Source organism: Chiloscyllium punctatum, chromosome 5, assembly GCF_047496795.1.
Source record: "Chiloscyllium punctatum isolate Juve2018m chromosome 5, sChiPun1.3, whole genome shotgun sequence".
Classification (NCBI taxonomy): Eukaryota; Metazoa; Chordata; class Chondrichthyes; order Orectolobiformes; family Hemiscylliidae; genus Chiloscyllium; species Chiloscyllium punctatum.
Window position 1 is genome coordinate 18,192,038 of NC_092743.1, and position 23,297 is coordinate 18,215,334.

Genomic DNA, 23,297 nt, shown 5'->3' on the forward strand with positions numbered 1-23,297 from the left:
ACAACATGACCTCCCAACTCCTGTACTCAATATCCTGACCGATAAAAGAAAGCACACCAAACGCCTTCTTCACTATCCTATTAACCTGTGACTCCACTTTCAAGGAGAAATGAACCTACACTCCAAGGTCTCTTTGTTCAGCAACACTTACTTGGACCTTACGATTAAGTGTGCAAGTCTTTGGAACTCTCTTCCTGAAAGGGTAATGGAATTAGAGTCCTTTTTATAAGGCAAAGACAGATGGATTCTTGTTAATCAAATGGGGAAAAGGTTATCATGGTAGATTTGAGAATCAGATAACTTTATTAGATTGTGCAACAGGCTCGAGGGGGCATATTACCTACACCTGCTCCTTGTTTGTATGCTTGTATCTACAAGGCACAAGTCTGGAATGCTCTTCACTTGAATGCAGCGCCAATAAACTCACATCATTCAGGAGAAAGCTGCCCACATGATTGGCATTCTATCCATCACCATCATTCCTTTCACCAATGATATCCAGTAGCAGTATGCACCACCTACAAGATATACTGTAGGAACTCACCCAGGATCCTTCAACAGCACCTTCTAAACCTGTGACCTTTAGAATGACGCGGGCAGTGGATACGTAGAAGCACCATCCCCAGGGAGTTACCCTCCAGGCCACACACCATCCTGACTTGGAATCTTATCACTGCTCCTTCACCGTTGCTGGGTCCCAATCCTGGGAAATGGCTCGTGACCACCCAAGGCAATTAGGGATGGATAATAAAGCCTGGCCTCACCAGCAATATGCCCCATCCCAAGAGCAAATGAAAAAAAGCTGACTCCCAGGAATTCAGCCAACAACTTGAGACACCAATTTATACTCACCAACATGCACACGCACCGCAGGCAACCAGTGGCTGAAGATATTCTGGCACTTCAAGATTTTTTAAAGAAAATTCAGTCATTCTTTGTACGGTCTTAAGCAAGTCAACATTTACCTTGCCCTTGAGAAGGTGAAACACTGCAGTCTGTACAGTCTCAGTGCTCCTGCACCTGTGGTTCACTTGGTGGTGCCATTGTGTTTGAGTCAGAAGGTCATGGGCTCTATGTGGAAGGATTTTAGGCCCCCGGAGCAAATGTATGATGATGTCAGAGAGCTAGCTCCACTGTGTATAAATAGCACAGTGATGGGAGTAGTTAATTGGAAGCAAAGGGTGAAGGACACATGGATAATGACCTTTTAATAATGAATTACTGAATTCATTTTTAATCTGTAATAAACTGAGTTCTAAAGAATCCAATAAATAAAGACAGTTCTTGAATTTGCCCTCCACCAGTCTGTCTTGAACCCAAACTCTTAGGTACTCACATAAAACACAGGGCAAAGGAGGTCCAAGTGCCCCTTTCAGAATGGAACACAACAATCTAGTGTGGTGCAAAGACAGCATTAGACACCTGAAGGTGCAGCCTATCAAATGACATATTAAGCCAAATCATGATGTATAAGTCATTCTGGTAAACAAAATGTCTTAATTTTTCGAACTAAAGGATCAGGCTTTTGCATTTAGTCAATATAAATGTTCAGCCCCATGACAATGGCATACTTCCTTTAGCAATCAGCCTGTTCGCATCACAAATGCATGTTTTACTGGCCAGATGTTTAGAACTGGATACAGGAAACCAAGCAGACACCATGGGCCATGTTGTGAAGATAAAGCAGCGTTTAAGACACACCTACTCTTTGCATTCGATACTGATGACATTTCAAAATGGCGACCACTTATATCTGAACCCCAGTTAAGTTTAATCATCGGTATATAAGTCGATCATGTTTATGGAGAGATTTCAGCTTTCAGTGGTTGACTTATAAAACAAGATCTGTACAATTTCAAAAGAAAAACAGGGAAATTATCCCTGGTCTTCTGACCAACATGTATCCCTCAAGCAATATCACAGAAACAGATTTTCTGATGTTTGTCACTTCACTGCACGTCGATTAATATTTTTAAAATTCATTCACGGAAAATAGGCACCACTGGCTGGGCCAGGACTTTTGCACATCCCTTGTTGTCCTTGTGTAGGTGATGGTGAGCTGCCTTTTCGAAGTTCTGCAATCTGTGTACTGTAGTTAGACCCCACAATGCCATCAGTGAGGAGGAGTTTTAGGATTTTGACCCAGTGACACTGGAGGAACAGTGATCTGTTTCCAAGTCAGGATGGTGAGTGGCTTGGAGGGGAACTTACAAGTGGTGGTGTTCCCCATGTATTTGCTGCCCTGGTTCTTCTGGATGGAAATGATCATAGGTTTGGAAAGTGCAGTCTGAAAAGCATTTGTGAATTTCTACAATGCATCTTATTGATAGTACACACTGCTGTTACAACCCAGGAACTGCGTTACAGGGTAGGTGGTAGAGGGAGTGAATGTTTGTCAATATGTTGCCAATCAAGTGAGCTGTTTTGTCCTGGTCAAGTGTCAAGTTTCTTGAGGAAGGAGTATTCCATCACACTCCTGACTTGTGTCTTGTAGATGGTGGACAGACTTTGGAGAGTTAGGAAGTGTTACTCGCTGCAGGATTCCTAGCATCTGACTTGCTTTTGTAGCCACAGTACTTACATGGCAAGTTCAGTTTCGTTTCTATCACCAGGATGCTGATCGTGGAGTTTTCATTGAACGTTAAGAGGTGATTGTGTTGTGTCTGACTTGTTGGAGAGGGTACAAATGTTTCCTGACACTTGTCAGTGCAAGCCTGGATATTGTTCACTTGTTATTGCATTTGAATTGCATAGAATTATAGAATCCCCACAGTGTGATTCGGCTTGAAAAGGCTGCACCAACCCTTGGGAGATGCATTGGACTCAGACTTACCCTATCCCTGTTACTCCATATTTCCCATAGATAATCCTCCTAGCCTGCACATCCCTGAGCACTACAGGGCAATTTAGCATAGCCAATCCACCCAACTTGCACATCTTTGGACTGTGGGAGGAAACCAGAGCACCCGGAGGAAACCTACATGGGGAGAACTCTGCATAGTCAGTCACTAGAAGCTGGAATTAAATCTGGGTTCCTGGCACTGTGAGGCAGCAGTGCTAACCACTGTGCTGCTCATGGACTACTGTAGGAACCACAAATGGGTCAGAATATTGTGCAATCATCAGTGAGCATCCCCACTTCTGACCTTATGATGGAGGGAAGATCATTGGTGAAGCAGTTGAAGATGGTTGGGCCTGGGACATTACACTAAGGAGCTCCTGCAGAGATGGCTTGGAGCTGAGATGACCGACCTCCAACAATCACATCATCTTATGTGCCAGATATGACAGCTGCATTTACAAGAGACTGCATTTCCAAAGTCATCGTCTGTAAACCCTTGTGTTGATACTGATTCTCTCTTGCAGATGGTTGGATGGAAATGAGATGCTGGTGTTGGTTGGAGGTTGGTAGTAGATGGCTTGTGAGTCTTATCTTAGTCTTCCACGCTTTCTCACATGAGGACATCAGGCAGAGGTGGGAGCAGAGACTGCTCTCTGTAGTTACGATATGTTTTCTCTCTATGAGCAGGCTCCCTGGCCTAACACTGAGTTTAAACTGGACATTGTGGTGCCACTTGCTGCTGTGAGATGGCCACCGTCTCTGTATGAGACAGGTCTAACTTGGATGATGGTTAAAGTACATTATTGATAGTAATGCACTTTGGAAGAAGAAATCTGAGTGCAACTGCAAAACATTTCTGATGAGACCACATCTGGAGTACCATGAGCAACTCTGGTCCTCTTATTTAAGGAAATATTTCATTGGAGGCAGTTCAGCAAAGGTTCACTAGGATGATCCTCAATATGCAGGGATTGTCTTATGAGCAAAGGCTAAACAGGTTGGGACTCATTGGGATTTAAAAGAGTGAATTCTTAAGAGGCTTGACAGGGTAAATGTTGAGAAGAGGTTTCCCCTCACTGGAGAGTCTGAAACCAAAGACATCGTCTCAAAATTAAGGTGTGCCAATTTAAGACGAAGGTGAGAAGGAATTTCTTCTGTCAGAGGGTTGGGAGTCTTTGGAGAATCCTTGCTACAGAGAGCTGTGGGGACAGAGTGTTTGTTTTTATTTAAGGCTGAGAAAGCTACATTTCTTCATCAGTAGAGGAAAAGTGCAGGAAGGTGAATATGAGGACTATTGCTTTGGTCATGATCGTATTGAATGGTGGAGTAGGCTCCTTATCAACTGGGTCCTAGTCAGTGGCAAGCTTCTTGACTGTTGTTGGAGCTGCAGTCTTCCTACTCCTGTTCTTGTTCCTGACGGTCTGATGGGATGTCCTGAGATCATGAAAGATGTCAAATCAGTGCAAACCTTTCTCTCACAGAATTATTCAGACTCTTCTGTTCTGAAGAAGTCAGTGGACCCAAAACCTTAACTCTGTTTTCTCTTCACATATACTGCCAGGCCTGCTGAGTTTTTCCAACAATCTGTATTTTGGTCTTGAATTTCCAGCATCTGCAGTTCTTTGTTTTGTTTTGAGTGAATAGGTATTTGGTCCAAATAAAAATTGCTGGATAAGCTCAGCAAGTCTAAAGGAACTGTGGAAAGAAATCAGAGTTAACATTTCGGATCAAGTGACCATCCCTCAGAACTGTTCTTCAGCTGAGCTTTTCCAGCAATTTCTGTTTTTGTCAGGAATTTGGACTAAGTAATAGTGAAGGAACAGCATTATATTTCCCAGTCAGGATGACTTAAACGCAACTGTTCGAAACTGCTGAGTTATGTTTCATGCTTTTTGACATCAGCTTCCTTCAGATAATTTCTAGGATTTTTTTTTGCCTGTGAAGGATCCTAATTTGTATTTACTTGTGGCTGATTATTTTGGATTTCAGCAATTCATCATTTATTTGGCCCATCTTTCTGGTAGAAAATAAACAATGAAAGACTGACTATCTTATAGCATACTTGATTTTTCTTCCAAAAGCATTCAGAGAGCTTTCTGTGACTTGGCGCACTTCCCAGGATCAGCGTGCAGCTGTGATTGGACCGAACATTATTCCTTTGCTATATTCCATCCTGACCTTTTGTTCGTAAAGCCATCCATCTTTCCAATAGCTCACCACCTCCACTCTGAATAGGATTATTTTCAGGCACTTTGACCTTTTGAAACGAATCCAGTCTTTCTCTCATTTTGTAGTTCCAGTAAAAAATACCACCTGCTGCCGATACATTCTTCAGTCAGAAATAGATAGTTGCTCAATTTAATCGAATAACACCCAGACCTGCTGCCCCAAACACACACGCTAATGGATATCGCACACAATAGATCTGCATGTAGGCAAGGACCAAATGAGTGGACATGGCGCTGTCACGAAACTCAAATCACCTATTCCCAAACTTCATCCAAATTAATAAAAGTACAGTTTTGGACTTGATGCCCCTAAAACCTCCAAAAGAAAGCTGACATTAGATTCAGGGAAGAGATAGCTGTTAAACTGACTCGGATTGAAAGAAGGCAGTCCTGAACCTGTCAAAAAATGTGACACTGGAAAAGCACAGCAGGTCAGGCAGCATCCGAGGAGCAGGAGACGACATTTCAGGCATAAGCCCTTCATCAGGAATGAAGGGCACATTCCTAATGAAGGGCTTATGCCTGAAACACCAACTTTCCTGATCTCAGATGCTGCCTGACCTGCTGTGCTTTCCAGCGCCACACTTTTTGATTCTGAATTCCAGCATCTGCAGTCCTCACTTTCTCCTAGACCAGATGCTGTAGCTATCACAGAGTGCTTTAGGTTTAATGGAGCATCAGCTGCTTTCCTGCCCATCAATCATGTCCATGTTCCTAACCTAGCAACTTATGAAAGGGGTGCTGTTACTTTTTGGCATTTTTAAAATGTTAGATAAGTTTTTTTTAATATTTACAAATTGTTGGGCAACATCAGACTTCCCATCGTCACTTCATGTGGAAAATCAATGGAAAACTCAGAGAACTAAGGCCAGTTCCTCCAGTTTTCCTCACAATCCTTCACCCAAGCTACAATAGGAAATCTGAACAAGCGTTTCAATGGAATGTACAGGCAGGTACACAAAATCTTCATTTAAGACTAACTGAGTTAATGTTGATTCACTTCACTTGCAGAGCGATGGTGGTATACAGCTACCTTCCCAGCAGTTGAGTTGGGTTCAATTCCTGGCCATCAAATTGTTGCACTTTTAGGCAGCACAGTGGCTCAGTGGTTAACACTGCTGCCTCAACCAACAGGGACCCAGGCTCGATTCCAGCCTCGGGCGACTGTCTGTGTGGAGTTCGTACATTCTCCATGTGTCTATGTGGCCTTCCTCTGGGTCTCCGGTTTGCTCCCACAATCCAAAGATGTGCAGGTCAGGTGAATTGGCCATGCTAAATTGCCCATAATGTTAGGTGCATTCGTCAGGGGTAAATGTAGGGGAATGTTCCTGGGTGGGTTACTCTTCGGAGGGTCAGTGTGGACTTGTAAGGCCAAATGGCCTGTTTCCACACTGTAGTTAATCTAACCTATTCTAATATCATTAATAAAATAGTAACTATATATTTGTTTAATGTGAGAGTTTCAGCTTAACATTGTTTACTATGTATTTCTTGCCTTAGCTCAAGTCTGAAGTGATATGTTACCATGCCGTGTTGTGGTGTGATCTGCCACTATTCATTTCATTGTTAGCTCCCGTAACATAAGAATGTGGGTCACATGGTAGTGAAGAAGACAAAAAAACCTTTATAACAGTACTGGAAATCTACATATGTACATTACAATCACAGACATGTGCCTGTCTGGGCTCAAGCTAATCTATCAGTACACTTCCTCAGCATGTCATATTGCAAGAGGATAGAGTTCAGTGAGATGGAGACCGAGGGCTTTATATCATTCAGTCACAGGCATGATATGGTGGTGACGTCATGACCATTTCTCTTAAAGGTATGTCGCACATCTGCTGTGAGACATCACCCAACAAAACCATTTCCTCCAGCACTCAGCACCCTCCATTGCCATTTCTCTGGTTCCTTTCCCAGTCCTCAGTTGCTCCACCAAACCCCTAACACCTTTGCCACCCCACCCCTGTTACTATCCACTGTTCTTACCTCTAAAGTATCTGATGTCAGCTTCCCCGTTGGTTGCCATGCTTAACTTGAACTGAAACCCTGATCTCCACTGAGTGGCTGATGTTAGTTGGTGCAGGCAGTTTTTCCCGCACTAACCCATCTCCGCCATCAGATGGAGCATGATCAGATAAAGGTAAAATTATACAATGCTATTTTCACATTTATTTATAATAGTTTCATTTATTTTCTAATTCTACACATTCACATTTATTTTGGATGTTACTTTATATATGCTTGTAGGCATTTAGGAATGTACACTATTTCAACTTCATGATGATTGAATGTGAGAAAGATCCTACAATACCTAACTGCGCAATGTTTTTTCTTTCTTTTATAATTTTTTTTCTATTTTATTTTGCAAGTTATTACAACTAGAAGTATAGGTACTGCACACATATGGTGCAGTAATTTAACCTGTGCACTTTCCCCCACCCCGAGCAAGAAATGTTCGCAGGAACCTAGCTTGGCTTTAACATTGGTTTCTATGGGAAACCATGCTTCACTTAAAGTTGTTACACTTCGAAGTCACAATTTTAGCAACACGACCTCAACTTTAAGTGAGAAGTGACTGTATAATAAAGATGATATATTATTGAAATATATATTTATCCATACATTATTAAACGTCTCCACAGAGAACACAATTTTATGTCTATAAAAATAACTTCGCATTTTCATAATTTTTGGGTGCATTTTTACAGTTATACTTGCCATTACAAATTGCTACAATAACATCTCCCATTCACTTTTACTTTGACCTCACATGTAATTGCATATTTTGTCACTAAATGTCTCTGTAGATTTTTTGAAGTCTATAAACAATGCTGCCATCTTATAAATGATAAAACATTCATTTATGAATGGATATTAACTAAGGGTAATGCCATAGACAGCTTAGCAATGAATAGAACCCTCTATTATCAGAATAGCCATTTAACAAAATGACTGCATGGTTCAGTTTTTCCAAGCCAACGGCTGCTCTTTGCTTTTGTAAACAGGAAAATGCTTAATGTAAATCAGAGAAAAAAAAATCAAAATCTGTGTGATCGCCATTGTAGGGATCATTTGTCAATGAATCAGCATTCCCCACTCCGACAATATAAATTTGTTTTCCCTTTACATTGGTGATGAGGCAAAATGAATAGCTTTGGTGAATTTTTTTTCCAGTAAAACTAAAGATCTGGAAAAACCTTTAAAATGAAACAAAAATCAACAAGAGACATTCCCTCCCCTTTAAAGGTGAAGGTCAAGCTTGTTTGTTCTGAAAAGCTTAGAAATTCCTTGCACTACAGCAGTACCAAGATTGTCAGGCAATGATGGAACAGTTTGTCATGCAATGACAATTAGTACCCTACTTTAAAGAGTTGGATTTCAAACTAATAGCATATGGGATAAAAATTGAAAATACTGGAGGAACTCGGAAAGTCTGGCAGAGTCTGTGGGGACAGAAACAAAGTTAACATTTCAAGTCAATTCTTCTTCAGAACTAAGCAGGTCATATCAGATTCAAAATATTTACTCTTTCTCTCCCCTCAGATGCTGCCAGACCTGTTGAGATTCTCCAGCAATTTTTTAAAAAGTCTTAATTCAGATTTCAAGCATCTGTAGTATTTTGCTTTTATTGTAGTGGCACGTGGATGTTGGTCTATTGCGTGAAGGTCTTTAAAAATTAATTAGGTGGTTTCTTTACAACAATGATTTTAAACCAGTATGTGTCAGAGACCAAATGACGAGAAGAAACCTGGGGTGTTAGTGGAAGTTGTTTGTAATGTGAATTCTCAACAGGAGAAGGAAAAAGCATTAATCTGTTAATTTAGCAGAAGCTAGGAGGACTAAGTTTATTTTCTTTTCTAAATTAATGCAAGCTTCTGAATTCAGTTTGAAGGAGTCCTGACTCATATCAGATGTGAAAATAGTTTATCCCAGGAAAAGGCATTTGTTTCGAGCAGTTAAGAGAGTAAGTTACCTTAGTGCAAAGGTTTCAATTTGTGATAAATTCCAGACCAGGAGTGTTTGGTTAGAAAGCTGCATTGGCTATTCAAAACTAAGAAAGTCCAAGATCTCAGTGGTATGAAGATTCAAGGAGAAGACTTAACAGCTCACAGGACAGGAATTGAAGGGAAAAGAGTTACATTTAACCTAGGGACTGGACAAGGAGGAACATTTCACTGATCTATATAAGTAACTGTAAAGTGATAGTGTTGGAGATTAGATGGGACTTTATTTTACAGTGTTGTGAAATCTTTCAAACTACATTCAATTTAGACCCTTCGTTTGTTTTATTTTATTTTATTCTTGTTTCTGTTATGTAATAAACTTCTTTATTGTTGAAACTAAATTGACAACTCGGTGTGTTTAATTTTTAGTGAAAGATTGCTGTTTTCGCTGAAAGTAAAACCAAATTATGATCAATCAAGCCAGATTTCATTTCAGAATCTGACCCATCTGGTAGGAATAACAACAGGGCTCATATGATGGCTAAACCCATCTGCTGCACACAAAGCTCAATGCTAAAGTGGATGTGGTAATTGGAGGCAAATCATCTTTAACCACAGGACATTATGTCAGGAGTTCCCTGAGGTAGTGATTTATACCTGACTATCATCAATTGTTTTATCAATTGGCTTTCCTCCATTGTGCTGTCTGACATAGGACTGTTCTCTGATGACTGTACATTCTTCAGCTCTATGTAATTATTCAGATAATTAAGCAGTCCAATCACACACATATGAAAACTTGAAGAGCAACTGCTGATAAATGATTAGCAACTGCATCATGCCACTGAAGGGTCAGTGAATGACCATTTTCAGCAAAAGAGAAAATAACCATCTCTTCTTGACATTCAAGAGCTTTGCGATTGTTTATTAGTAGTAGAAGGGGCGTGGCATGCATTGCCTGCAACAGTAGTAGATTAACCTACTTTCAGGGCATTTAAATGGTCATTGGATAGGCATATGAACAAGAATGGAATAGTGTAGGTTAGATGAGCTTCAGATTGGTTTCACTGGTCAGCGCAACATTGAGGGCCGAAGGGTCTGTACGGCGCTGTCATGTTCTATGTTCTACTTCTCCAAACTGCACCATCCTGGGGGTGGGGGTTTAAACCAAGAACTAGAGACAGCCTTACTTAAAGCATTGGCTACTGAAGCAGGTCTTGATATGCAAATGGCTCACCTCCTGACTTCCTAAAGCCTCTCCATCAGCTTCAAGGCACAAGCAAGGAGTGTGATGGAACAGTAAACCAAAATACCATGGATGCTGGACGTCTGAAATAAACACAAAGTGCTGGAAAAACTCAGCAGGTTTGATAGCATCTGTGGTCACAGAAACAGAGTGATGTGGAGGTGCTGGGGTTGGACTGGGGTGGACAAAGTTAAAAATCACACAACACCAGTCCAACATTATTATAGTCCAACAGGTTTATTTGGAAGCACTGGCTTTCAGAGCGCTGCTCCTTCATCAAGTGATTGCCTGAAGTCTGGAAACACCAAGTCATTTTTCTTCAATTCTCTCCCTCTCATTTGAACAGACCAGGGAAACAGCAAAAACTTGAAGGGAGGAAGAGTTTGACCTTTTTCCAGTCTTGAGTGAGAAATGGAAGAATTCAATGAGATTGCTGTCTTTAAGGACCACAGCAAAGCATGAAGAGCATATTGTGGTCAGCACAGAGTAACTGAGCTCCACCTGATGAAGGAGCAGTGCTCTGAAAGCTAGTGCTTCCAAATAAACCTGTTGGACTATAATCTGGTGTTGTGTGATTTTTAACTAGAAACAGAGTGAACATTTCAGGCCCAGTATGACTCTTCAATAATGGAAGAACAGTAAAGAAGCTCAACACCTTCCAGGCCAATGGGATCTCCTTGCTCAGATCCACATCTGCTCATCTAAATGATCACCTAACTCCTGCACCATTCACTGCCATATTTATAGAATGCACCATTGTAAGCTCTAGAGACTTTGTTAACAGCTCCAGTCCTCCACCACCTCAAAACAAACAAGGGCCACAAATGCAAGAGAACATTATTAGCCCCAGTTTCACATCCATACACACAGCAGCCTGATTTGGAACAATAATTGCCATTCCCTCACTGGAGCAAGGTCTATGTCTCAGAACTCCCTTCCAAACAGCATTATGGATACTGACAGTGATGATTCATAAATGCAGTTCGCCAGCATGTTCTCAGACTAAGAAGAGATGGCCAAGAAAGCCTGCTTTGACAATAGTGTTCCCTTTTTGAGAACTAACGACAAAAAGGATAAGCCCATCTGTTAGCAATGCAGCTTGGACCTCCATGCATCCTGGTAAAACAAGCCACCTCACCACAATGCACACTCTGCATGCAAGTGATCAGTCTTCACATATGTCATCATGATCTGAGCTCAGTTACCCTGTGCTGATCACTATCTGCTCTTCATGCCTTGCTGTGGTCCTTAATTCAGCAATCTCATTGGATTTTTCCATTTCTCACTCAAGACTGTAAATAGATCAAACGCTTTCTCCCTTCAAGTTCTTGCTGTTTCCCTGGTCTGTTCAAATGAGGGGGAGGGAATAGAAGAAAAATGACGTGATGCTTCCAGACTTCAGGCATTGACAAGCTCTTGACAAGGAGGCTGACTGCATCCCATGATCAGAAAAGTGACGTGGCTGAGTCAATCTATGTATCACTGGAGGCCAGTTTATAAATAACACAGGCAGTGGGATCTGATCCAAAAATCCAGCAACGGTTCCATGTGACAAGAGTGGACAAAGCTAATGACAAGGTCAATGTATTTCATAAGAGATTGAAGATTGACTTTAATATTCTTCTGGGTGTAGGGCAAAAATATTCTGAATTGTCCTTGTGTTCATGGCAAAGTCACGCTGCATTTCATGGATGTTGGCAGGGTTGGAGGATTTGAGGTATAGGGAGGGGCGGAACAGGCTGGGGCTGTCTTCTCTGGAGCGTCGGAGGCTGAGGAGTGACCCTATAGAGGTTTATAAAATCATGAGGGGCGTGGACAGGGTAAATAGACAAAGTCTTTTTTTCTTGGGATTGGGGAGTCCAGAACTGGAGGGCATAGGTTTAGGGTGAGAGGGGAACTTTTTCACTTAGAGGGTGGTACGTGTATGGAATGAGCTGCCAGAGAAAGTGGTGGAGGTTAGTACAATTGCACCATTTAAAAAGGCATCTTGGATGGGTATATGAATAGGAAGGGTTTGGAGGGATATGGGCCGGGTGCTAGCAGGTGGGGCTAGATTGGGTTGGGATATCTGGTCGGCATGGACGAGTTGGACCGAAGGGTCTGTTTCCATGCTGTTCATCTCTATGACTCTGTGTGGTTTGGAAAGGAGTGTTTACTTGACAGATTCAAAACAAAGTGCAGGAACGCACATAACTAACAGGTGGCAGTGTCGCACACACGTACAAACAGCAGAAATGACTCCGCTTTATAGAAAAATGAGCAGACTTGAATTAAATTTGAAACAAAAATGTTTTTATAATCAGTCTTTAGGATATACTAGCACGCCTTGAGCTCAGCTAATTTTCCATCTGACTTTCAGCTCAAGATTCCTTCCTCTTGGTTTCTGGTACCACACAAACCCCCTCCCAATGGCAGCAAGCAGCAGCTCATTCTGTAGCCCATCTGAATTTATTTCCTATCAATTTCAATTTAATATAAAACAATGCCAGTGCATAAAAATAAAACTACCAGCATCCCATCCACCCCACACACTCAATCATCTCTCTTCCACCTTGACCCCCCCAATCCACACCCACAGACCCACATCCCATCAACACACACACACACACACACCCCACACAGAACCCCCAACACACACAAAGACATCCTCACACACACACGCACACACAGCCACCTCCCCCACACAAACACACACACGCACACACAGCCACCTCCCCCACACAAACACACACACACACACAGACATCCCCCCCACATACACACTTACAGAACTCCATCCCACACACATACAAAACCTCCCCACACACATATAACCATACAGAATCCCCAACACACCCACACTCACTCCTCACACACACATACAGAACCTCCCCCATATACACCCACATACAGAACCCCAATATACACACACACACGCACACACACACTCCTCCATACATACAGGCACCCTCTCACACATGGAACCCCTCCCCATACACACACACTGAATCCCCTTGCACACATGCACACACACATCTTACACATACATACAGAACTTCCCACAACCACATACACACACACACACACACACACAAAGACAGACAGACATAAAGACAGACACACAGAGACACACATGCAGACAAAGACAGACATGCATACAATGACTTTGTTCTTGACTTTATTCTTGGATCATTAACAAGAAAGAATTAAGGAATACATTCAGTCAGTACTTTATTGTGCTGATCCTGATGGCAGATCAGGATCTTTCACGCAAGACTGATGAGTGAGCCAAATTCAGGCACCATTAACTTGGAGGAATGGATAGCATGTAAATCCCAGCCAATTCTTAATGAGGAATTCATCTGAAGAGGTCAGGAGTTTTATTTTCTGCTGCCCTTGATAAATATTCTCATCAGGATGTTAATCCCAGTGCTTTTACAATACTGCCATCATGTGCAAATATATCCACATCAGAGTGTTCACATTCAAATACTCTGGTGCTCCAAAATATAGAGCGAGCTCAGTAGCCCACATTCAGTGTAAACCAGTCGGTGCAATGGACCACAAATAAAGAAATGTAATCTTCATGAGTAGAAACAGAAGCATACTCAAGTTCGAGAATTTGATGAAAACATTTCCTTATCTAAACTAATTTTTATCCCTTTTCACGTCTGAATTAAGTAGAGAATGGGTCACATTCGACTATGAATGTCAAGTATTTACGCTAAACCCTCCCAGTTTAGGGAAAGGGGAATAGTATTATAGCTCTCTCCATTCTACTCCAGTCATATCTCTCAGCTCCAACCTCAGCAAAACAAAAGTAACCCGTTGCTAAAATAATTTAATATTGATTAAAGGCTGGGGGGGAGCTTTTCTGTTTCAACTGTGTGGTCTAAAAAAATGTTGTCATAAAATCCAGTTATGTTTTTCTTGCCCTGAAACATTAAGATTATGTGTTCTCCTTCAAAACACTTCTGATGTTTGTGCAGGATGGTTGCCAATATAAAAAGCATTGCTGACTAAGAAGTAATTTGTCCATTTTATGAAACACTTGGAGGCAGCTGAATGAAAGAAAAGTAGCAATTACAAATGTAAGCATTCAGCATTCAAAGCCAGTGACAGAGCAAGATAACAGTCTGCTCCTTAAATGTCATATGTGTGGAAGCTGCAACAGAACAGTCAAGGAAAACTGGGATAAGTTCTCACTTAAACTTGTGGTTGCGTTTCTGAAAATGACAACTTTAAGTGACAAATTGTTTCCCATTGAAAAATTATGTCAAAATGGTGCACATTCCTAAATGCTTGCATTCTTATACAAAATAACCTTCAAAATAAAACAGATGTAAAATAAAGCAGAAATACGATATAAATGTAATTAAGAAAAAGAAACTTTAAGAGCAAACTCTGTTCTGAAGAAGCCATATCATACTCCATACATTAAGTCTGTTCTTGCTCCAGAAATGCTGCCAAACGTGCTGACACCTTTTGCTCTTATCTCAGATTTCCAACATCTACAGTATTATATTTTTACGATGGCTAAACTCTCCTGATGTTTTAATTTGGAGAAAGTGAGGACTGCAGATGCTGGAGATCTGATGTTCGACTCTGATGTTTTAATTTGAACTGCTTGCACCAACCAACATCTACCACCAGGCGGAGACCAGGACCTAAGTACAAGTTCAGAAAGGTAGCCCGCTCAGAAGCTGGCATCAGAGACTTGAACAGCAAGAACAGGAGAAGGAGCTCGGAGTGTAGGGGCTAAGAGGGATGTTGCCTGGGATGGAGCACTTTACCTACAAACAGGGACTTGATAGGCTCATTAAAAACAAAAAGAACGACGGATGCTGTTCTGAGGAAGGGTTACTGGACCCGAAATGTGAACGCTGAGTTCTCTTTGCAGATGCTGACAGACCTGCAGAGATTCCTCAGTAACTTCTGTTTTTGTTTCTGGATAGGCTCATGTTGTTTTCTTTAGAGCAGAGAAGGTTGAGGGGGTTCCGATGCTGCTTTTAACCAACGATGTACTTATTCTCCCAGGTCCCTCTGTTTCAGTCTGATTGTAATTTAGAATGGAATGAAACATTCATGTGGATCCACATTGGTTTCTGTCTCTGTAGAGAGCACATTAAGAATCCTTCACAATGTCACACCTGCACTGGGGTGGGAGACCTTTTCAACTTTTGGATAAGGAAATTCTCCGAAGGGCTGACTATAAAAGGTCAAGAAGGCACAATTATAATAACATTACATTTTGGTACAATTAAGCATACAATGCATTCATGTGAGCAACGTAGAACACAGAATACAAAACATTACAGCGCAGTACAGGCCCTTCGGCCCTCAATGTTGCGCCAACCTAACCTACACTATTCCATTCTCATCCATATGCCTATCTGATGACCATTTAAATGCCCTGAAAGTTGGCAAGTCTACTATTGTTGCAGGCAGTGCGTTCCACACCCCTACTACTCTCTCAGTAAAGAAACTACCTCTGACATCTGTTCTATATCTATCACCCTTCAATTCAAAGCTATGTCCCCTCATGCTAGCCATTGTCATCCAACAAAAAAGGTTCTCACTGTCCAACCTATCTAACCGTCTGATTATCTTACATGGCCCAATTAAGTTGTCTCTCAACTTTCTTCTCTCTAATGAAGACAGCCTCAAGTCCCTCAGCCTTTCTTCATAAGACCTTCCCTCTAGACCAGGCAACATCCTAATAAATCTCCTCTGAACCCTTTCCAAAGCTTCCACATCCTTCTGATAATGCGGTGACCAGAACTGTATGCACTAAGGTTTTGTACAGCTTCAGCATGATCTCATGGTTCCAAAACTCAATCCCTCTACCAATAAAAGCTAAAACACTGTATGCCTTCTTAACAACCCTATCAACCTGGATGACAACTTTCAAGGATCTATGTACCTGGACACTGGGATCTCTCTGCTCATCCACACTATCAACAATCTTACCATTAGCCCAGTACTCTGCATTCCTGTTACACCTTCCAAAGTGAATCACCTCACATTTTTCCACATTAAACTCCATTTGCCACCTCAACCCAGCTCTGCAGCCTATCTACAACATCTTTCATCGCTATCCACAATTCTACCAACCATAGTATTATCTGCAAATTTACTAACCCATCTTTCTATGCCCTCATCCACGTCATTTATATAAATGAAAAACAACAGTGGACCCAAAACAGATCCTTGCGGTACCCCACTAGTAACTGAACTCCAGGATGAATATTTCCCATCAACCACAACCCTCTGTCTTCTTTCAGCTAGCCAATGATCCAAACCAGTAAATCACACTCAATCACATGTCTCTGTATTTTGTGCAATAGCCTACTACCATGGGGAACCTTATCAAAAGCCACATCAACCACTTTACCCTCATCCTTCTCAAATAACTCAATAAGGCTTGTGAAGCACAAAATACCCTTCACAAAACTGTGTTGACTATCCCTAATCAACTTATCATCTCTGGATGATTATAAATCCTCTCTTATGGCCCTTTCCATTATTTTACACACAACCGAAGTAAAGGTCACTGGTCTATAGTTACGAGGATTGTCTCTACTCCCTTTCTTGAACAAGGGAACAACATTTGCTATCCTCCAGTCTTCTGGCACAATTCCTGACAACAATGACAACATGAAGATCAAAGCCGAAGGCTCAGCAATCTCCTCCCAGGCTTCCCCAGAGAATCCTCGGATAAAGGGTTGAAAAGTGTGGTGCTGGGAAAGTGCAGCAGGCCAGGCAGCATCCGAGGAGCAGGAGAATCGATGTTTCGGGCATAAGCCCTTCTTTGATTCTCCTGCTCCTCAGATGCTGCCTGGCTTGTTGCGCTTTTTCGGCACCACACTTTTCAACTCTAGTCTCCAACATCTGCAGTTCTCACTTTCTCCTAGTTAATCCTAGGATAAACCCCATCTGGCCCAGGGGACTTATCTATTTTTACACTTTCCAGAATTGCTAACACCTCCTTATACACCTCAATCCCATCTAGTCTAGTAGCCTGTATATCAGTATTCTCCTCAACCACATTGCCTTTTTCTTGTATGAATACTGACGAAAAGTATTAATTTAGTGCTTCCCCTATCTCCTCTGGCTCCATGCACAGCTTCCCACTACTATGCTTGATTGGCCCTAATCTTACTGTAGTTTGTCACTCCTTTTTACCAAGGCATCAATGTCTGGGTTACTCTTTTTATCCCTTCCCACAGATGCTACCTGACTGACAAAGTGCATCCAGCATCTTTTATTTTTATTTCTGATTCCAAACATCTGCATTTTGCTTTTGTCTTACCAATACTGTAAATGCTCATTTACTGTTATCTACAGAGACACCAAGGGGAAGAACAGTAAAGAGGAAGAAAATATTAAGAGAAAAATAGCCATCTCAGAGACAGTCACCACATTGTAAGTGGAGTGGTCAGACTCTCATTCCTGGAGTGGGGTTTTAATGAGCTCACAAAGCATTGAATTCCATGTGTTCTACACCCGAGGAGTAGCTCATTCCTCATTGTCAATTTTCTTAATAGACAAAAACCCAAACTGAAACCACACACTCATCACTATTCACTCATTACATTCCTTTATTTAAAAATACCTAAACCGTTGCTGCAGCTCTGACAGGAACAGACGGTACTGTTCTTTCAGAAAATAACTTACATCTCTGAAACACCCATCTCAAAATGATAAACTGCTACTGTTTTGGAGATCTTTGATCATACACACCTGGTGCTCATAACAGTTAATGCCTTGTCCACCAGTAGAATCAAAGGTCTTTTATTTTTACTGCATCGACAAAACTTCTACCCTCTGATTCTGATAATCCCAAGTGGATGACTCATGACCATTAGGGAGGGAAATCTGCCAGCCTTACCAGGTGTGGCCTATCTGTGACTCCAGACCAATGGCAATATGGTTCACTTGCCACTGTTCTCTGGGTAATTAGGGATGTATAATAAATACTAGTGCCCACATCCAGTGAACCAACATATTAAAAAAATTCTGCCAATTATCTTATGTCTGTGTCCTTCATTTATGGAAGCCACGATGTGGAGGTGCCAGTGTTGGACTGGGGTGGACAAAGTTTAAAAAAATCACAACACTAGGTTATAGTCCAACAGATTTATTTGGAAGCACTAGCTTTCAGAGTACTGCTCCTTCATTAGGTGATTCATCACAACCTCCTGATGAAGGAGCAGTGCTCCAAAAGCTAGTGCTTCCAAATAAACTTGTTGGATTATAATCTGGTGTTGTATGATTTTTAATTTCATTTTTGGAGTATGCTGCTATGATAAAGCTATTTCACCTTAATAACTTAATCAACACCTCTTAATTTGAATACATCTAGTAAATCTAACAGATGTTAACATATTTTGCCTTAGCGTAACAGCTGTATCTTCTCTCATCTCTCCCACTTGACTGAGGTGCCACTCCTTTGGCACCATTATAAATGTGACTACAGACATTTCTCATTCACAAAAATGGATTCTAGAGGACAAGGGCACTCTGCGGCATATTTCCGTGTCAACGCAGACCTGAAAGTCACAGTTCCAAATCCCAGTTCGCTTGCACCTATTGCGCCAGACTTCACCTTCAGTGAGAGAATGAGGAACAAAATGGGTCAGAAAGTATCCAAGAATTAGTTTTGACTTCTCAGAGTGTGAACTATGACATTTTGAAATTATAGTGACTATGCTTGCAGTAATCTGATAAGTAGTTGTGAAGGATGGGCGACCATGTACTACTTTCACTGTTGCTACATGGTGGCTACAGCCCTCTAACGAAAGACCCTTTGTTCTACCCCTAATGGTTAGCCAACACTCAACTTACCCGGAAGTATTTCAGTTGACCTCGAATTACTTCCTGTGAAGCTCTCTGGGATTTGCATTTTACTCCTTCAAGTTTCAACCAGGGACCAATTGTCTAGTATTAACACCAGTGAGGAACAGAACCAGAAGAAATATCACTACTTTAAAGTCTGTGTCAGAGACATGGAATCGATTCATCAAATTTCTCACCTCTCAGAATCTGGGAGCCTGAGGAGACGTGTTCAGAGACTCAGCTGTTATGTATTGTCTGAAATTTGTCTCTCCACCTGCATTTTTGAGCATGTGTTGGATACTCATTAGGTTGAGAGATTTCAGTATTGCAAAGTTAATTGATCGACTCTCATTTCCTCTGTGCTGAGTGACCATACTCAGCGTTAGCAGCTCTGTAAGAATGTCAGTACAGCCATCTGCCTACAATCCATCACACACAGACTGACCACATGTGGCCTTTCCACTTCCCGCACCATCATGTGCATAGTGAGAGTGAATCACTGGACTTCTGCAGGAAGAAAGCACTGAATTCTAAATGGATTGGTACTGCATTCCATAGCATGCCACAGTTTGTCAGGAAAATCTGCTGAAAACAGTGATTTATTTAACAGTATGCACTGCCACTGTTGGAAGTGGAGGGCCATCCTCTGTTTCAGTGAAGCTTTCTGCCAAATTCCTCCAAATTTCTGCCAAATTGAGAGTGAACTTTTGGAAAGCGAGCGGTCCAGATAGAGTCCCTGGCCACGCCCTCAGATCCTGTGCGGACCAGCTGGTGGGAGTATTCGCCAACGTCTTTAACCTCTCCGTATTCCGATGTGAGGTTCCCACCTGCTTCAAGATAACCACCATCATCCCAGTGCCAAAGAAAAATCATGCAGTATGACTCAATGACTCCACAATTAGGAAGTGCTTCGAGAAGTTACTCACATCAACTCCAGCCTCCCAAATTGCCTTGATCCTTTGCAATTCACCTATTGGTTAAACAGATCCACAGCAGACACCACCTCCCTGGTAAAAACAATGACTGCAGATGCTGGAAATCAGATTCTGGATTAGTGGTGCTGGAAGAGCACAGCAGTTCAGGCAGCATCCAAGTAGCTTCGAAATCGACGTTTCGGGAAAAAGCCCTTCATCAGAACCACCTCCCTGGCCCGACACACATCCCTGGAACATCTGGGTATCATGGACACCTATGTCAGGCTCCTAAATGGGATTTTAGTTCTGCCTTCAACACCATAGCTCCAAACAAACTCATCTCTACAATCCAAAACCTAGGTCTCAGCTCACCCTTCTGTAACTAGATCCTCAACTTCCTGACCCATAGACCACACTCAGTAAGAATAGGCAACAGTACCTCCTCCACCATAATTCCCAACACTGGTGCCCCACAAGGCTGTATGCTCAGCCTCCTATTAAACACTCACAACTGCGTTGCCAAATTCCACATCAATTCCATTTCAGGTTTGCGGATGACACTACCATTGTTGGGCGGATCTCAAACAATGACACTACCATTGTAGGGGGGGATCTCAAACATTGACGAGACAGAATACAGGAAAGAGGTTGAGTGCTTAGCAGCATGGTATAAAGACAACAATCTCTCCCTCAACATCAGCAAAATGTGTGAGCTGGTCACTGACCTCAGGAAGTAGACTGGAAAGCGTGCCCCTGTCTGCATCAATGAGGCTGAGCTGGAGATGGTTGACAGTGTCAGATTTCTGACAGTGATGATCACCAACAATCTACCCTGGTCCACACATGAGGATGTGACAGTCAAGAAAGAAAAACAATATGTCTACTTCCTCAAGAGGCTAAGGAAGTTCAGCACGTCCACAAGGACTCTTACCAATTTTTGTAGATGCACCATAGAAAGCATCTTACCTTGATGCATCATAGCTTGGAATGGCAACTCCACTGCCCAAGACCGCAAGAAACTACAGAGAGTCATGAACACAGCCCAGTCCATAACGCAAACCAGCCTCCCATCCATTGACTCCGTCTATACTTCCCACTGCCTCAGGAAAGCAACCAACAAAAACAAAATTTGGAGATACCGGTGTTGGACTGGGGTGTACAAAGTTAAACGTCACACAAGACCAGGTTATAGTCCAACAGGTTTAACTGGAAGCACACTGGCTTTCGGAGCACCGTTCCTTCATCAGGTGATAGTGGAGGACACAATTGTAAGGCACAGAATCAGCTTGCTATAAATTCTGTGCCTTACAATTGTGTCCTCCACTATCACCTGATGAAGGAGCAGTGCTCCAAAAGGTAGTGCTTCCAATTAAACCTGTTGGACTATAACCTGGTGTTGTGTATTTTTTAACAAAATCAAAGACCCTTCCCACCCTGGTTATACTCTCTTCCACCATCTTCCATCGGGCAGAAGATATAAAAGTTTGAATACACATACGAAGAGATTCAAGAACAGCTTCTTCCTCGCAGTTATCAGACTTTTGAACAACGTTAACTCTGATCTCTCTCTGTCTGCACCTTCTCTGTGGTTGTAATACTGTATTTGGCACTCTGTTCTGCTATCCTGATATACTTTGTATGGTGCAATCTGCCTATATAGCATACAAAACAATACTTTTCGCTGTACCTCGGTATGTGGGACAACAATAAATCAAACTCAAACCATGTGACTACAATGAACTGAATGTGACCAGCAATGTGAGAAAGCACAGAACAGGAAATCCCTCTTCTGCATTTGCAATTGATTTCTTTTATAATTCTGCTGGTGAACTTCTGGGTCCAAAGTGAAGAACATGTTCCCAAATCTTACACCTTCATAGCAACATCAAGTCATTTCAGTCAGCAGGAAAAGGCAGAAAAAGGCCTCAGCAGAAAAACGCCTGTTTTGTATTTCCCCTTAGCCTGTGCTGCTTTGCCTTTCCAAGATTTCTCACATGTATTTGTATTGTTTCCAGTTTCTCTGTTAAACCTCCCGTCTCTCCTGGCATTGAATAAAGGAGGGAAGCTGCCAGACAAATGCTGTTTCCTAACACCACAGTACAGCTCTCAGACGAATAGTGACTATGTTTCACTGAAACAGGATAAAACTCAAAAGGAGGCATTGGGAAGTTACTGAAAACTTCCTCTCCACCTGAATACTGGTTTTGTGACTGTTTTCTTTCAATACAAGTAGCTCCAGCTCATTAATTCTGAAAGAAATTCATGCGCAGTTGACAAGTTAAGAGTTTACTGATGACCATGAAACCATCACCAGTTGTCAGAGAAAAAAAACTGATGTCCTTTAGGAAAGGAAATCTACCATCCTTACCCAATCTGTTCTATGTGTGACTCCAGACCCACAGCAATGTGGTTGACTCTTAACTGCCCTCTGGGCAAATTAGATTTGGGCAATAAATGCTGGCCTAGCCAGCAATGCCTTCATCCCATGAATAAATAGAAAAAAAAAGGTATACAATCCAAAATGAGTGAATGTTTCAAAGGAACTCCCTTGGCAGTGCTCATTGTGATAACTTCATCCACTGGCGATATCATTTTCAATGAATAACTGTTACTTACTGATTCTTTCAAAGAGCTCTCCAACATTAATGGCATTCTTTGCACTTGTTTCAACAAAGATGGCATTGATGAACTTAACGTACTCCTGGGCATCCTTAACTGTAACCTCCCTAGAACAGTAAACAACAATTGATTAGTCAAATCTGTATTAATCAAGTTGAGGTGGTTAAAATCTTCAGCTGTTTGTGTACATACAAGTAGTTTGTCCAACTATTTGAATGCGTAATGAAATTAGAATATTTTCTGATCAGTTATTATTCATTTATATAGACTCTCAATGTTTTAAACCTGTGAACAACTGATGATACACACCTTTGAGGGGATATTTCAGAATACACAAAATTGTTACATTTCCAAAAGTAAGCAACATTCCAAGATATAGATTGTGACTAATTAGAAAGATTAAAGATCGCAAGGCAGTTAAAGAAAAAATTATAATTGTCGAAGGACATATATCAGGTCAGAAGGTTGGACAGACTATGTAAAATAGCAAAGAATGACTAAAAAATAAATGAGGAGAAAATTAGAGTATGAGAGAAAGCTAGCTAGATATATAAAAACAGGAAGTAAGAGTTCCTTTTTTAAAAAAAAGTTAACTGAATATTGCTCCTTTCTAAAAGGTGTCTAAAAATTGCTAATAGAATCTAAAAAGATGGCACATAAAGTGAACAGGTATTTTATATCAGA

At 41.5% G+C, this 23,297-nt stretch overlaps 1 protein-coding gene across 2 annotated transcripts in view; it reads right to left on the minus strand.

Annotated features, from left to right (window-relative positions):
- The window catches only part of rab31 (RAB31, member RAS oncogene family), an 84,031-nt gene that overhangs the window by 14,455 nt on the left and 46,279 nt on the right, over positions 1-23,297 (minus strand). For both annotated transcript variants that reach the window (XM_072569849.1, XM_072569848.1), the window contains one exon: positions 22,611-22,720. In XM_072569849.1, the coding sequence (XP_072425950.1) occupies positions 22,611-22,720 (110 nt within the window). The remainder of the gene's footprint in view (positions 1-22,610; positions 22,721-23,297) is intronic.